General features: G+C 38.1%; 1 protein-coding gene across 4 annotated transcripts in view; it reads left to right on the top strand.

The window, feature by feature from the left end:
* SPAST (spastin) overlaps window positions 1-17,876 on the top strand; it is a 71,615-nt gene that overhangs the window by 49,179 nt on the left and 4,560 nt on the right. For all 4 annotated transcript variants that reach the window (XM_070236525.1, XM_070236526.1, XM_001918091.6 and 1 more), the window contains exons 15-16: window positions 1,191-1,261; window positions 15,681-15,721. In XM_070236525.1, coding sequence (XP_070092626.1) covers window positions 1,191-1,261; window positions 15,681-15,721 — 112 coding nt within the window. The remainder of the gene's footprint in view (window positions 1-1,190; window positions 1,262-15,680; window positions 15,722-17,876) is intronic.

The following is a 17,876-nucleotide window of genomic DNA, read 5'->3' as shown; positions in this document are numbered from 1 at the left end:
TTTTCTGTTTTATTTAAAGTAAGCTCAAGTATGAAATGCATAATTCATTTATCAGAGAATTTCTTGTTGTCTCCTTTTCCACTTCCTTTACCTTCTTTCTTATCTCTTATTCTTGTATATAGTACCTAAATTTCAGTTTCTAGATTCTCTGCAAGACATGACATAAGTGTTTAATGATGGTACTATATTCTTTTTATAAATTTATTAAAATTCATGGTATTAAAGTAATTTTAAAAATTTAAAACGTATCTGCCCACGTCAACATAGATATTTTCATATAAAATTGTTCTTCTGCATTACACATAATTTTTTTAACTTTTGCCTTTTCAACTTTTTTAATGAGCATTGTACTTAAGTAGAAACTAAATATGGGAGATGCACTTGTGAATTTTAGTCACTGAAAACTCTCATAATTAAAAATATTCAGCAAGTATGTAAATAGCTAGTAATTTTAGTAAAATCTCTGAGTTCCCATATATCTATGAAAAAAGAATAAATTCAATACTTGGAAATATTGTGGTTCTTTTCTGTTATTCCAGTAAAGAGTTCAGCTAATAATGTTTCATCTCTGTAGTTATTTAACATAGTACATGATAAGTAAGTGCTTTGTTTTTCCTGTTTTATTTTCCTCTTCCCCTTTGCCTCCCTAGTTGTTAGTTCCCTTTGATAAGCTCTTGGCTGCCCAGGATTCTCCCTGTGGCATCCCATTCAGGTGTGCCTCTTTTTGCCAGTGTCTTCTACCCCAGACCCTTCCTTCACCCTGTCTGTCCTGCGATTTAAGGGAATCTACCTTGACTGGCCCTCATTCCAACAAGGCAGTGATCTTTGTCAAGATAAAGAATTGTTAACTTATGGAGAAGTAATTATGGTTGTATATCAGTTGGCCAGCAATGGTTTATAGATGTTACCCTTCCGGGGACATTTTTGCAATTTAAGGGAGCCTCTGGAGCTACAGTATTCTGTAATATAAAGGAATGGTCCTAATGATGAAAATTTGAGACATTATAAGGAGCCAGCAGTAGACTGTGTGGTTTGTTGTTAGTAAGTAGGCTTTTCTGCGCCCTTAAAAATCAAGTCACATCGCTGTTTGCTTCATGACAGAGGCAAACCAGGTTTTATTTCTTATTACATAGAGATTTTAAGTCTGCAAAGATGAAAATAATTTGTTCTTTCTTCCTTTCCATTCTCAGAATGACAGATGGGTACTCAGGAAGTGATCTAACAGCTTTGGCAAAAGATGCAGCATTGGGTCCTATCCGAGGTAGGTGTGTAAGAGCTGGAAGCATTTAGAACTATTTATTAGACCACTTTAGAAGTTTAAGTCCCTATTGAGAGAACTTTTTTTATTAGTGGGAAAGCTATATCACTGGAAAACTTGGTACAAAGTGGTTTCTAGATTTAGGGTCAGCAAACTTTTCTGTAAAGGGCCTGGTAATAAATAGTTTAGGCTCATGGGCCAGAAAAGCTCTCTGTTGCAAATTCTTCTTTTATACAAAAAAAAAAAAATTTGAAACCATTCTTAGCTCATAGACCATACAAAGACAGTCCATGGATCATTAGACCATGACCCCTGTTCTAGACAACAGGTTTCACTTCTTTATCGATATTAGATAACCAGCAGAAAACTCAAAGAAAAAGGAAACTTTTTTTTTAATTGAGGTCATAATAGTTTATAACATTGTGAAATTTTAGTTGTATATTATTATTTTCAGTCACCATATAAATGTGCCCCTTCACTCCTTGTACCTAGCCCCACTGGTAACCACTAAACTGTTCTCTTTGTACACAGATGAGTGAAATCATACTGTTTGTCTTTGTCTGGCTTATTTCACTTATCCATGTTGTTGTGGATGGGATGATTTTGTCTTTTTTATGGCTGAGTAGTATTCCATTGTGTATGTACACCACATCATCTTTATCCAGTCATCAGTTGGTGGGCACTTGGGTTGCATCCACATCTTGGCTATTGTGGATATTACTGCAGTGAACAAAGGGGTGCATAAGTCTATATGAATTGTTGATTTCATGTTCTTTGGATAGATACTCAGTAGTGGGATAGCTAGGTCATATGGCATTCCTATTTTTAGTTTTTTGAGAAATCTGAATACTGTTTTCCACAGTGGCTTCACCACTTTGCATTCCCACCAGCAGTGTATGAGGATTCCCTTTTCTTCACAACCTCTCCAACATTTGTTATTTTTTGTCTTGGTGATTATTGCCATTTCAACGGGTGTAAGGTCAGATCTTAGTATAGGCTTGATTTGCATTTCCCTGATGATTAGTGATGTTGAACATCTTTTCATATGTCTGTTGGCCATCTGTGTATCTTCTCTGGAAAAATGTCTATTCATATCCTCCACCCATTTTTTGATGGGATTTTTTTTTTTTACTGTTCAGTTGTGTGAGTTCTTTATGTATTATGAAGATTAACCGCTTGTCGGATATATGATTTGCAAATATTTTCTCCCAGTTGGTACCTTGTCTCTTCCTTTTGATCCATGTTTCCTTTGCCTTCCAGAGCTCTTTCGTATGATGAAGTCCCACTTGTTTATTTTTTCTTTTGTTTCCCTTGTCCGAGTAGACATGATATTCGAAAAGATCCTTCTAAGACCCATGTCAGAGTGTAATGCCTGTATTCTTTTGGGAGTTTTATGGTTTCAGGTCTTACCTTCAAGTCTTTGATCCATTTTGAGTTTATTTTTGTGTATGGTGAAAGATGACGGTCTACTTTCATTCTTTTGCATGTGGCTGTCCAGTTTTCCCAGCACCACTTATTGAAGAGACTTTCCTTTCTCTATCGTATGTTCTTAGCTCCTTTGTTGAAGATTAGCTGTCCGTAGCTAAATGGTTTTATTTCTGGGCTTTCCATTCTGTTCCAAGGATCTGTGTGCCTGTTTTTATACCAGTACCATGCTGTTTACATTACTATGGCTTTGTAGTATATTTTGAAGTCAGGGATTGTGATGCCTTCAGCTTTGCTCTTTTTTCTCAGGATTACGTTAGTTATTCGGGGTCTTTTGTTGCCCCATATGAATTTTAGGATTCTTTTTTCTATTTCTGTGAAGAATGTCATTGGGATTCTGATTAGAATTGCATTGAATCCGTAGATTGCTTTAGGTAGTATGGACATTTTAACTATGTTTATTCTTCCAATCCACGTCCATGGAATATATTTCCATTTCTTTTTGTCATCATTCATTTCTTTCAATAATGTTTTATAGTTTTCATTGTATAGGTCTTTCACTTCCCTGGTCAAATTTATTCCTAGATATTTTATTATTTTTGTTGAGGTTGTAAATGGGATTGTATTCCTTTTTTTTTTTTTTATTCTGATTCTTCTCCCCAAAGCCCCCCCAGTACATAGTTGTGTATTCTAGTTGTAGGTCCTTTTGGTTGTGGCACGTGAGACGCCGCCTTAGCATGCCTTGATGAGTGGTGCCATGTCCACACCCAGGATCTGAACCTGTGAAACCCTGGGCTGCCGAAGTCACCCACAGGGCTGGCCCCTGGGATTGTATTCTTGAGTTCTCTTTCTGTTAGTTCATTGTTAGAGTATGCAACTGGTTTTTGTACGTTGATTTTGTATCCTGCAACTTTGCTGTAGTTGATTATTTCTAGTAGTTTTCTGATGGATTCTTTAGGTTTTTCTATGTATAAAATCAACTTGTCTGCAGACAGTGAGTTTCAGTAATTCATTGCCTATTTGGATTCCTTTGCTTTCTTTTTATTGCCTAATTGCTCTGTCCAAAACTTCTAGGACTACCTTGAGTAAGAGTGGCAAGAGTGGTTACCATAGTCTTGTTCCTGTTCCTAGGGATGGCTATCACTTTTTCCCTATTGAGTATGACATTGGCTGTTTGTCATATATGGCCTTTATTATTTTGAGGTACTTTCTTTCTATACGCATTTTATTGGGAGTTTTTATCATAAATAGATGTTGGATCTTGTCAAATGCTTTCTCTGCATCTATTGAGATGATAATGTGGTTTTTATTCCTCATTTTGTTAATATGGTGTATCACATTTATATGCCATCCCCGTGTCCCTGGTATAAATCCCACTTGATCATGGTGTATGATTTTTTTATGTATTGCTCTGTTCGGTTTGCCAATATTTTGTTGAGTATTTTTGCATGTGTGTTCATCAGCGATATTGGCCTATAATTTTCCTTCTTTGTGTTATCCTTGTTTGGCTTTGGTATCAGGGTGATTTTGGCCTTGTAGAATGTGTTAGGAAGTATTTCGTCTTCCTCAATTTTTTAGAATAGTTTGAGGATAGGTATTTAATCTTCTTTGAATGTTTGGTAGAATTCTCCAGAGAATCCCTCTGGTCCTGAACTTTTGTTTTTTGGGATGTTTTTAATTACTGTTTCAATCTCTTTACATTTGATTGGTCTATTCAGATTCTGTTTCTTCTTGATTCAGTTTTGGGAGGTTGTATGAGTCTAAGAATTTATCCATTTCTTCTACATTGTCCAATTTTTTTGACATACAGTTTTTCATCATATTCTCTTTTAATCCTTTTTATTTCTGTGGAATCCATTGTAATTTCTCCTCTTCCTTTCTAATTTTATTTATTTGAGCCTTCTCTCTCTTTTCCTTAGTGAGTCTGGCTAAGCATTTAGTTTTGTTTATCTTCTCAAAGAACCAGCTGTTTGTTTCATTGATCCTTTCTACTGTTTTTTTGTTTTATTAAGATTATGATAGTTTACAACCTTGTGAAATTTCAGTTGTATATTATTGTTAGTCATGTTGTAGGTACACCACTTCACCCTTGTGCCCTCCCCCCAGCTCCCTTTTCCCCTGGTAACCACCAATCAATTCTCTTTGTCTATATGTTAACTTCCGCCTGTGAGTGGAGTCATACAGAGTTCATCTTTCTCTGTCTGGCTTATTTCACTTAACATAATACCCTCAGGGTCCATCCATGTTGTTGTGAATGGGACAATTTTGTCTTTTTTATGGCTGAGTAATATTCCATTGTATATATATATACCATATCTTATTTATCCGATCATCAGTTCCTGGGCACTTAGGTTGGTTCCACGTCTTGGCTATTGTAAATAATGCTGCGGTGAACATAGGGGTACATGAGACTCTTGGAATTGCTGATTTCGGGTTCTTAGGATAGATACCCAGTAGTGGGATGCCTGGGTCATAAGGTATTTCTATTTTTAACTTTTTGAGAAATCTCCATGCCATTTTCCATAGTAGCTGTACCAGTTTACATTCCCACCACCAGTGTATGAGGGTTCCTTTTTCTCCACAACCTGTCCAACATTTGTCAGTCTTGGTTTTGGATGTTTTTGCCATTCTAACAGGTGTAAGGTGATAACTTAGTGTAGTTTTGATTTGTATTTCCCTGATGATTAGTGACAATGAGCATCTTTTCATGTCTCTATTGGCCATCTGTATATCTTGTTTGGAGAAATGTCTGTTCATGTCCCCTGCCCATTTTTTGATCAGGTTGTTTGATTTTTTGTTGTTGAGCTGTGTGAGTTCTTTATATATTATGGAGATTAACCCTTTGTTGGATAAATAACTTGTAAATATTTTTTCCCAATTAGTGGGCTGTTTTTTTGTTTCAATCCTGTTTTCCCTTGCCTTGAAGAAGCTCTTTAGTCTGATGAAGTCCCATTTGTTTATTCTTTCTATTGTTTCCCTCATCTGAGGAGTTAGGGTGTCCGAAAAGATTCTTTTGAAACTGGTGTCAAAGAGTGTACTGCCTATATTCTCTTCTAGAAGACTTATTGTTTCAGGCCTAATCTTTAGGTCTTTGATCCATTTTGAGTTTATTTTTGTGAATGGTGAAAAAGAATGGTCAATTTTCATTCTTTTACATGTGGCTGTCCAGTTTTCCCAGCACCATTTGTTGAAAAAACTTTCTTTTCTCCATTGTATGCCCTCAGCTCCTTTGTCAAAGATAAGCTGTCCATAGATGTGTGGTTTTATTTCTGGGCTTTCAATTCTGTTCCATTGATCTGTGCACCTGTTTTTGTACCAGTACCATGCTGTTTTGATTACTGCAGCTTTGTAGTATGTTTTGAAGTCAGGGATTGTGATGCCTCCAGGTTTGTTCTTCTTTCTCAGGATTGCTTCAGAAATTCGGGGTCTTTTGTTGCCCCATTTGAATTTTAGAATTCTTTGTTCAATTTCTGTAAAGAATGTCATTGGGATTCTGATTGGGATTGCGTTGAATCTGTAGATTGCTTTAGGTAGTGTGGACATTTTAACTATGTTAATTCTTCCAATCCATGTGCATGGAATGTCTTTCCATCTCTGTATGTCGTCATGAATTTCTTTCAAGAAAGTCTTGTAGTTTTCGTTGTATAGATCTTTCACTTTCTTGGTTAAATTTATCCCAAGGTATTTTATTCTTTTTGTTGCTACCGTGAATGTGATTGAGTTCCTGTGATCTTTTTCTCTTAGTTCATTGTTAGCATATAGAAATGCTACTGATTTATGTATGTTGATTTTATACCCTGCAACTTTGCTGTAGCTGTTGATTGTTTCTAATAGTTTTCCTATGGATTCTTTGGGGTTTTCTATATATAAGATCATGTCGTCTGCAAACAGCGAGAGTTTTACTTCTTCGTTGCCTATTTAGATTCCTTTTATTTCTTTTTCCTGCCGAATTGCTCTGGCCAACACCTCCAGTCCTATGTTGAATAGGAGTGGTGAAAGTGGGCACGCTTGTGTTGTTCCTGTTCTCAGAGGGATGGCTTTCAGTTTTTGTCCATTGAGTTTGATGTTGGCTGTGGGTTTGTCATATATGGCCTTTATTATGTTGAGGTACTTTCCTGCTATACCCATTTTATTGAGGGTTTTTATCATAAATGGTTGTTGGTTCTTGTTGAATGCTTTCTCTGCATCTATTGAAATGATCATGTGGTTTTTGTTTCTCATTTTGTTAATGTAGTGTATCATGTTGATTGACTTGCGGATGTTGAACCATGCCTGTGTCCCTGGTATAAATCCCACTTGATCATGGTGTATAATCTTTTTGATGTATTGCTGTGTTCGGTTTGCCAGAATTTTGTTAAGGATTTTTGCATCTATGTTCATCAGTGATATTGGCCTGTACTTTTCCTTCTTTGTGCTGTCCATGTCAGGTTTGGGGATCCAAGTGATGTTGGCTTCCTAGAATGTGTTATGGAGTATTCCATCTTCCTCAATTTTCTGGAATAGTTTGAGAAGGATAGGTATTAAATCTTCTTTGAATGTTTGGTAGAATTCTCCAGAGAAGCCGTCTGGTCCTGGACTTTTATTTTTGGGCAGGTTTTTGGTTACTGTTTCTATTTCTTTACTTGTGATTGGTGTATTCAGATTCTCTATTTCTTCCTGATTCAGTTTGGAGAGGTTGTAAGAGTCTAGGAATTTATCCATTTCTTCTGGGTTGTTCAATTTGTTGGCATATAGTTTTTCATAGTATTCTCTTATGATCCCTTGCATTTCTTTGGTATCCGTTGTGATTTCTCCTCTCTCATTTCTAATTTTATTTATTTGAGACTTCTCTCTTTTTTTTTTTTAGTGAGTGTGGCTAAGGGTTTGTTGATTTTGTTACTTTTTTCGAAGAACCAACTCTTTGTTTCATTGGTCCTTTCTACTGTCTTTTTTGTTTCACTATCATTTATGTCTGCTCTAATTTTTATTATTTCCCTCCTTCTACTGACTTTGGGCTTTGTTCTTCGTTTTCTAATTCTATTAGGTGTCGTTTGAGGTTGCTTATGTGAGATTTTTCTTGTTCATTGAGGTGAGACTGTATTGCAATGAATTTCCCTCTTAGGACTACTTTTGCTGCATCCCAAATGAGTTGGTATGGAGTGTTTTCATTTTCATTTGTCTCCCGATAATATTTGATTTCTTCAGTAATCCATTGTTTGTTCAGTAGCATGTTGTTTAGTCTCTACATTTTTGTCCCTTTTCCAGCTTATTCTTATAGTTGATTTCTAGTTTCGTAGCGTTATGATCAGAAAAGATGCTCGATATTATTTCAACCCTCTTGTATTTATTGATGCTTACTTTGTTTCCCAAGATATGGTCTATCCTTGAGAATGTTCCATGTGCACTTGAGAAGAATGTGTAACCTGCTGTTTTTGGATGAAGTGTTCTATATATATCTATTAAGTCCATCTGGTCTAATTTTTCATTTAATTCTATAATTTCCTTGTTGATTTTCTGTCTGGATGATCTATCCATTGGTGTTAATGGGGTATTGAGGTCCCCTACTATTATTGTATTGTTGTTGATGTCTCCTTTTAGTTCTGTTAAGAGTTGCTCTACACATTTTGGTGCTCCTGTGTTGGGTGCGTATATATTTATAAGTGTTATGTCATCTTGGTGGAGTGTCCCTTTTATCATTATATACTACCCCTCTTTGTCTTTCTTTATCTGTTTTGCTTTGAAGTCTGCTTTGTCTGACATAAGTATGGCAACACCTGTTTTCTTTTGTTCATTATTAGCTTGGAGTATTGTCTTCCATCCCTTCACTCTGAGTCTGTGTTTGTATTTGGGGCTGAGGTGTGTTTCCTGGAGGCAGCATATTGTTGGGTCTTGTTCTTTGATCCATCCTGCCACTCTGTGTCTTTTGATTGGAGAGTTCAATCCATTTACATTTAGAGTGATTATTGAAATGTGGGGGCCTACCACTGCCATTTTATCTCTTGTTTTCTGCTTCTCTTGCATTTCCTTTGTTTCTTGTCCCATGATTTTTGGATTACTAATTCAGATAGGTAAATTTCTGTATTGGCTTTCTTCTTATTTGTAATTTGTGTGTTTATTCTTGTTATTTGTTTAGTGGCTACCAGGTGGTTGGTATAAAACATCTCATAGATGAGATAGTCCATTTTCTGATAGCCTCTTATTTCCTTGAATTAAAACGTTCCATCGCCTTTCTCTTCCCCTTCTAGGTTGTTATTGTTACATTTTTTCCCCCCTTCTTTCTTGTGTTGTGAGTTTGTGGTTAAAATGACAGGGTTATATTTATTCTTGGTTTTTCCCTTCCTTTTATCTTTAATGTTTTATTTAACTTTTGCTAACCTGTTCTGATGGAGAGCTGCTACTTTCTGTTATTGTCCTTCTACTTATCTCCTTTGCTCTGGGTTTTGTAACCCCTTTCCTTTTTTTGATTTTTCAGGTATGAGGGTCTTCCTGAGCATTGCTTAAAGAGGATCTGTTGTGGCAATGAACTCCCTTAACTTTTGTTTGTCTGGGAAATTTTTTAGTTCTCCATCGTATTTGAAGGATATTTTTGCTAGGTAGAGTATTCTTGGCTGCAGGTTTTTGTCCTTCAGAGTTTTGAATATATCATTCCACTCTCTCCTAGCCTGTAAGGTATCTGCTGAGAAATCTGTTGATAGCCTTATGGGGGTTCCTTTGTAGGTTATTTTCTTCTGCTTGGCTGCCCTTAGTATTTTCTCTTTGTCGTTGACTTTTGCTAGCTTCACTACTATATGCCTTGGGGTCGGTCTTCTTACATTGATAAAGTTTGGAGATCTCTTGGCTTCTGTCACATGAAGTTCCATCTGTCTCCCCAGGTTTGGAAAGTTCTCAGCCTTTATTCCTTTGAACAGGCTTTCTGCTCCTTTCTCCTTCTCTTTTCCCTCTGGTATGCCTATAACACTTATGTTGCATCTCCTAATTAAGTTGGATAATTCTCGGAGAGTTTCTTCATTTCTTTTTAGTCTTAGTTCTCTCTCCTCTTCTGTCTGCAGCATTTCTATATTGCTAATTCTGTCCTCCATATTATCGACCCTACTGTTTAGAGAGTCCAGATTTTTCTTAATCTCCTCCATTGTGTTCTTCATCTCCAGTATTTCTGATTGGTTCTTCTTTATAGTATCAAGCTCTTTTGTGACATAGCTCCTGAACTCGTTGAGTTGTCTATCTGTATTCTCTTTTAACTCGTTGAGTATTTTTAATAATGGCTGTTTTGAATTCATTGTCATTTAGGTTATAGATTTCATTGTCTTTGGGATTGTTTTTTGGGTACTTGTCATTTTCCTTCTGTTCTGGAGATTTAATATATTTTTCATACTGCTTTATGGTGTGGATTTGTGCCTCTGCATAGAGATAGAGCTTAGTTACTGCTTCCACTTGTTTCTACTGGTGTGGGGCGGGGGGGAGCAGCTGTTTAGACTGCACTGACCAGGAACCCTGTCAGCTGTTCCTAACTGGACCTGGGCCCCTCCTCGTAGTCACAGTGGTCTTGTGGGGTCACTCGTCAGCTGTGGGGGCAATCGCAAGGGGGCTTCAGGGTTCTGGTGCCTATACTATTGCAGACCACCTAGACGTGCTCCCTCCTTGGGGTCTGCAGCAGTGTTATGGGCTTTCCCAGCGGCCAGGAGCAGGATCACCTATATTTGCAGCTCTGTCACTGTCAGACCCCACAAAACCTCACTTGTCCACTATAGGTCACAGCAGATCTATGGGTATCTTCTGCAGTCTGTGGTTAGCTCACGTAGCTATGCTACTTTTGCCCCAGGGCTTTCCAGCCTTGTGATTGCCAGACTGGGCCTCTCCACTAGTGCTGTGCAGAGGCTTTTGCTGAGGCTGCTGTGGGACTGTACCCCCCAGGGCTGCAGAGCTGGGCCGCTGGAGCTCCACCCAGCCCCTGACCACACCCACAGGATCTCTGAGTGCCTCTTGCCCTCTCTGGGACACAGCTGGAGTCCATGAGCCCAGTGGTGGCTGGCGGGCTGCTGCCCTGCCCAAGATCCTCCTCTTTGGGAGCCTCCCCGAGTTCTTGATGCTGGGCTGGGCCTCTCTGCTAATGGCGAGTAGAGGCTTTCCTTGCTGCTGTTGCGGGACCCTGGAGGTTCCCCTGGGCCATGGCGCCGGGCCACTGGAACTCCACCCCACCCCAATCCACTCCCACGGGATCTCCGGGAGCCCCTTGCCCTGTCTGGGGGACAGCCAGAGTCTGTGAGTCCAGCAGCGGCTGATGGGCTGCTGCTCTGCCCGGGATCCTCCTCTTCGGAAGCCTCCCGGTGTTCTGAATGCTGCATGGGGCCTCTCCGCTAATGGCAAGTAGAGGCTTTCCCTGCCGCCAGTGTGGGACCCTGGAGTTTCCCCCTGGGCTTAGGTGTAATCGTGGGGGTCTTAGGTAGGGCTGTAGTCACCTGTTTTCCATCATCGCTCTGCCGGTGTGCACACACTCCTGCCCTTGGTGCATGGAGATATTATGGGGGAGTCCGCTGAGAGAAAGCCGCTTGCAGGTACTAGGCTGTCCAGGGGTCGGGGGTCGGAGAGTTTTCACCTATCTCCACCTCCTCCCAGGGGGAACTCTATCCGCTTTCTGATGTATAGCAGCACGGGTCTCTCAGGTGTCCTGAGATGGTATATGGATATCCTTTGTTAACCGATGAATGTCCAATTAGTTGTAGATTTGAAGGGGGAGAGACAAAGAAGACTACTCATGCCGCCATCTTGGTGACGTCTCCTCCTTTCTACTGTTTTTTTTGTTGCAATTACATTTATTTCTGCTCTAATTATTTCCCTCCTTCTGCTGACTTTGGGCTTTGTTTGTTCTTTTTTTGATTCTGTTAGGTGTAGTTTAAGATTGCTTATTTGAGATTTTTCTTGTTTGTTCAGATGAGCCTGTAATGCTATGAATTTCCCTCTTAGGATGACTTTGCTGTATCCCTTATGAGTTGGTATGGTGTATTTTCATTTTCTTTTGTCTCCAAATATTTCTTGATTTCTCCTTTAGTTTCTTCAGTGGTCCTTTCATTGTTCAGTAGCACATTGTTTAGTCTCCACATATTTGTCACTTTCCCAGCTTTTTTCTTGTAGTTGATTTCCAGTTTCAGAGCATTATGGTTGGAAAAGATGCTGGATGTGATTTCAGTCTTCTTAAATTTATTGAGGCTTGCCTTGTTTTGCAAGATATAGTCTATCCTTGATAATGTTCCATGTGCACTTGAGATGAATGTGTATTCTGCAGTTTTTAGGGATTGTTCTATACATATATATAAGTCACTTAAGTCAGTGTGGTATAGTTTTTCGTTTAAATCCTCTTAGTTCCTTGTTGACTTTCTGTCTGATCTGTCCATTGGTGTAAGTGGGGTATTGAGGTCCCCTATTATTATTGTGTTGTTAATATCTCCTTTTAGATTTGTTGATAGTTGGATTATGTACTTTGGTGCTCCTGTGTTGGGTGCATATATGTTTATAAGTGCTATGTCTTCTTGGTTGGGTGTCCCTTTGATCATTATGTACTGTCCCGCTTTGTCTCTCTGAACCTGTGTTATCTTGAAGTCTGCTTTGTCTGATACAAGTATTGGAAGACTTGCTTTCTTTTGTTTATCACTATCTTGGAGTATCTTCTTACATCCCTTCACTCTGAGCCTGTATTTGTCATTGGAGCTGAGACATGTTTCCTGGAGGCAGCAAAATGTTGGGCCTTGTTTTTTAATCCATCCCACCACTCTGTGTCTTTTGATTGAAGAATTGAATCCATTTACATTTAGGGTGATTATTGATATATGAGCCCTCAATGCTTCCATTTATTGCTCATTTTCTTGTTCTTCTGCATTTCCTTTGTTTCTCGTCCCTTGTATTTTGGACTACCAATTCAGCTTGGTAGTTTGTCTATGATGGTGTTCTTACTCTCTTTGTTTATCATTTGTGTCTCTGTTCTGATTATTTGTTTTGTGGTTACCATGAGGTTTGTATAAAAAATCCCATAGATGAGATAGTCCATTTTCTTCCTTTTTTTTTTTTTTTTTAAGTTTTTAAAGATTGGCACCTGAGCTAAAAACTGTTGCCAATCTTTTTTTTTTCCTGCTTTTTCTCCCCAAATACCCCTAGTGTATAGTTGTATATTTTTTCAGTTGTGAGTCAGTAGTAGCTGTGGCATGTGGGGTGCCGCCTCAGCATGGCCTGTTGAGCGGTGCCATGTCCATGCCCAGGATCTGAACCAGTGAAACCCTGGCCCACTGAAGCGGAGCACATGAACTTAACCACTGAGCCACAGAGTTGGCCCCCACAATAGTCTTTTCTGATAGCCTCTTATTTCCTTAGACTAAGCCAATTCCATCCCTCCCCTTTTCCCTTTCTAAGTTATTATTGTCACAACTTATTCCATCTTGTGTTGTGTTTGTAGTTAAAAAGACAAGATTATATTTATTTTTCGTGTTTTCCTTCCCTTTATCTTTAATGTTATAACTAAGTGTTTGCTAACCTGTTCTGGTAGAGAACTAGAATTTTCTGATCTTGTCTACCTTTTTATCTCCTTGATCAAGACTTTTAACTCCTTTATTTTTTTTTAAGATATGAGGGCCTTCTTGAGCGTTTCTTTTATGGAAGTCTTGTGGTGATGAACTCCCCTAGCTTTTGTTTATCTGGAAAATTTGTTATTTCTCTGTCATATCTGAAGGATATTTTCGCTGGATAGAGTATTCTTGGCTGAAAGTTTTTTTGTCTTTTGGAGTTTTGAATATATTATTCCGCTCTCTCCTAGCCTGTAGCATTTCTGCTGAGACTTCTGCTGGAAGCCTGACAAGGGTTACTTTATAAATTATTTTCTTCTGCCTTGCTGCCATTAATATTTTTTGTTTGTCATTTACTTTTGCCAGGTTTACTACTATTTGGCTTGGGAAGTTCTAAACTATTACTTCTTTGAACAAGCTGTCTGCTCTATTCTCATTTTCTTCTCCTTCTAGAATACCTATAATCCTTATGTTGCGTTTCCTAACTGAGTCAGATGTTTCTCAGAGAATCTTCATTTCTTTTTAGTCTTAGTTCTCTCTCCTCCTCCATCTGAAGCATTTCTGTATTTCTGTCCTCCAGATTGGTGATTCGTTCCTGCATAATATCAGCTCTGTTATTCTGGGTGTCCAGATTTTTCTTTATCTCAACCATTGTGTTTTTCATCTCCAACATTTCTGATTGCTTTTTCTTTACAGTTTCGATCTCTTTTTTGAAGAAGTTCCTGATTTCATTGAATTATCTGTATTTTTGTAGCTCGAAGTTTTTTCTGCTGTAGCTTTTTCAAATATTCTGTCATTTAGATTATAAATTTCTGTGCCTTCAGGATTGATTTCTGGGTCCTTGTCATTTTCCTTCTGGTCTGGAGATTTAATATATTTTTTCATACTATTTGATGGCATGTATTTGTGCCTCCCCATCGTGATAGTATCTGGTCACAGCTTCTACCTGTTGCCGCTGGGTGGGGGTCAAGAGCTGTGTATTCTGAGCCCATCACGATCCACAGCTTGCTCGCTCACAGCTGCTACTTTTCTATCTTTAAGGGCACTCTGGCCCACTGGCTGATCTGCAGTGCTGGGCAGGAGGATGGACACTTTCTTTTGCATGTGAAATCCTAGAGGCCTTCTCTCTGCCCTCACTATCTGCTCTCTTGGGGTGCTGGCTTGATGAAGACTCCCCTCAGTAGCTTAGTTGCCTTTGTGTGGGGCTTTCCCACATCTGTGAGGGAACTTGGAGAGCCAAGGAGTTCCTGCTGAGGTCTGCCCCTCCCTGCTTCCTCTCAGAGCTGTGCAGTCCCATGCCCTTGGTCACTGCCATTGGTGAGAGAGAGGAGATCCATTTATCTCCTTCCACTTCCTCCGAGGGCTCCAGCACCTCCACCTTCAGATATGGCTGTGTGGGTCTCTCAGATGTCTTCTGTGTTGTCTGAATGTCCTCTATTGTTATATGAATGTCCTTTTCATTGTATCTTAGCGGGGAGAGTCTGAGGGGAGGGCTCACTCCACCATGATGCTGATGTCACTCAAGGAAATATTTAAGCAAGCAAAAAAGAATAATAGAGGGAAAATATTCTCACCTGTTTTTTGGCTCCTTTCATTTCAATATTCTGATATCACTTGAAATTAATGTGTAAGGGAAGTTTTTACTTTTATTATTTTATGTTTTCTTTTGAAGAATTGCAGCAAAATACATCATTCATTGATGTGTTTTGATGCAGGGTAATGTGTTGGTTCTGAAATACCACAAGTTGTCATTTTTAGGTTCACTTAAACCCACTATGATATCACTTTAGAGTAGATATTCTCAGCTACTTTTCACAGGCAGGATGAAGATTGGCTGGGTGATACTCTCAGGTATGCACTCTGATTACTGGTTGTGATGATAAAATAGAGTACAGAACATACAACTTCCAGATCACATGTCCTTCAGTGAAACTGCAGAACACTACTCATTAAGAACTGCTGCTTTGGAGAATAATAAATGTAACTTTGGGAATATATTTTGAAACTCTGGGTAAAGTATTTTAGTCAAACTTTCTTTCTGCCAGAGGCATAAAATCTTGTTCACATAGTCAACTCAGAAACAGGAGCTGATGGGTAAATAATTTGTATTTCTTAGAATATTTTAGCTATTATTCTGAAGCAGGCAAAAGTTGTTGGGTTAAAAAAACCCACAACTAATGTGTTTTGTAAAGAACAAGTTGGATTTTTATAAGTTCACTCTCAAATTTGTAAAATCTATTATTCTTGGGCAATAAAGAAATTGAATGCCTCCCAATTACTCATAAGCAGGAATATTATTCTAAGCATTTATAAGTTATATGGACCCTTAATCTTAATGTATCTCTCTTTCTTTTAATATAAATGACTTATATTGAACATGTATTTTTATATCATGTTACTTGGTTTACTCTTCAGCAGTTTAAAATTAGAAATCTTACTTTCTTTAAGAGGCTCTCTTTTCTATTTTACAGAACTGAAACCAGAACAAGTGAAGAATATGTCTGCCAGTGAGGTATACTGTTTTACAGTTACTTTTTCTTTGTTCTGGTTCTCTATATTGTAAGACATATCTTTTGTCTGGATTTTTCTAGTTTATTTGATTAGAAACTAGAAAAAATTAACTTCATTTCAAAATACAGAGGCCTATCAAACTACAGTCTCTTATGGTGTTCTTTGGTAATGGATAGAAAGTAGTGTACATAGTCATTAAATCATTTTCTGTGAAGTCACATTATGTAAATACTAAACAGAAGAAAATTATAGGAAACTTGAGGGTTTTATACATTATGAAAGTAACTTGTAATAGGTTAACTCCCTTGATACTCTGTTTTGTTAGTTTTTCACTGTTTGTTTTCCTTCTTATAAGAGCAATGCAATTACCTTTGTAATTTAACTTATTACATTTTCTTAATATGGTAGGCCCTCTTATGAGATGCTGAAACATACTTTTGGGAAAAATTGCCTGTAAAATATAAAATTGAATATGCAGACAGATCATAGCTATGTGAACAGTCTTTTAAAATCAGACTTGAATTGTATTTGTAATTTATCTGTCAGATTTTTTTTTACTGCTCAAGTTTCAACAGCTATTGAGGAGACAGTAAACTCTTAACAGAGAGTTCATATATTTGAGCACATCTTGGCAGGATTTTTTTTCAAGCTTCTAAATAAACTCAAGGTTGTCTTCAGTGTCTTGTGCATGGTGGTTAATCAACTACATTACTCAGACAGTCCTCAGTGTTGGCTCAGGGTCTCTTACAAAGCTGTAATCAAGATGTTTGCTGGGGCTGTAGTCATTGCAAGGCTCAGCTGGGGAAAATCTACTTCCAAGCTCACTCACGTGGTTCTTTGCCAGATACATTTCCTAGTGGGTTGTTAGGCTAAGAGCTTGTTTTCTCTGGCTGTTGGCTGAAGGCTGCTTTCAGTTCCTTGCCACATAGGCCTCTCCAGCAGAGTAGTTTGCTTCATCAAAACAAGCAAGCAAGGAAGGCAAGAGAGAGTGCCAGCGAGGTGGAAGTCATGGTCTATGTAATGTAATCCTGGAGTGACATCCATCACTTTTGCTGTATTCTGTTCTTAAGTCCAGTCTGCACTCAAGGGGAAGGGATTACAGAATGGTATATATAACAAGAGACAAGAATCATTAGGAGACATGTCAGAAGATGCCCACCACATCTGTAAATCAGTTATAATTTTTTTTATGTTTAAAGGGTCATAGTTAGTGAAATCTGCTTTTATATTAAGATCAGCCTTCTCAATACTACTTCAGAACTTTGAAAAGTGCCCTTGCTTCCTGGGAGCAAGACACGTCTTGAATTTGCCTATCCCAAGACATGGAGTCAGTAACTCTCTAGGAACCCTGGTTCGTTCTAATGGATAATAATATTAAGACTCTTGGGTATAGAAATGCGTACCACTTTGTTTTTCATTAGTACTGATATTAAGTTAGTCCACTCCAATGACAAGAGCCTGAAAATGCACATATTTTTAAACTATCAAGTCATTCTGATAGAGTACATTTATTTTAATATTACAGCATAATAAATCTACTTGAATTTTTTAATCCCACCCCTAAAAATATAATTGTATCCACTGTTTTAAAAATATATGTCATAACATTATTTTAAACTAAATTTTAGATAGCAGTACTTAAAATTTAATAAAACTGCTAAATGAATTATAGGAAATAACAGTACTGGTGCCTTTTGTGACTATTCCTCTAATTGTGTGGTTACATTCTCCTATATACCTTTATCCAGTTTGCTTTTAGCCTAATGGTTTTAGTATTAATAATTTGGTAGTAATTTTAACTGTTAGTCCTGATTTGTGAGTTAATATTTATAAAGCACTTAAAATAGTCTGATGGGGCTGGCTCCATGGCCTAGTGGTTAAGTTTGGCATGCTCTGGTTCGGCGGCCCAGGTTCACTTCCCAGGCATAGACCTACACCGCTCGTTGGCAGCCATACTGTGGTGGCGACCCACATACAAAATAGAGGAAGATTGGCACAGATGTTAGCTCAGGGCAAATCTTTCTCCGAAACAAAAAGTCTGGCAATAGTGAATACCATATAAGTGTCCATTAAATAATATTAAAACATATAAATACTCAATAATGGCATTTTATGATAGAGATTAACAAAATCCATTCTGCCAGTTCCATTTATGA

This window comes from Equus caballus, chromosome 15, assembly GCF_041296265.1.
Source record: "Equus caballus isolate H_3958 breed thoroughbred chromosome 15, TB-T2T, whole genome shotgun sequence".
Taxonomy (NCBI): domain Eukaryota; kingdom Metazoa; phylum Chordata; class Mammalia; order Perissodactyla; family Equidae; genus Equus; species Equus caballus.
This window is presented reverse-complemented; position numbering and strand designations above follow the sequence as displayed.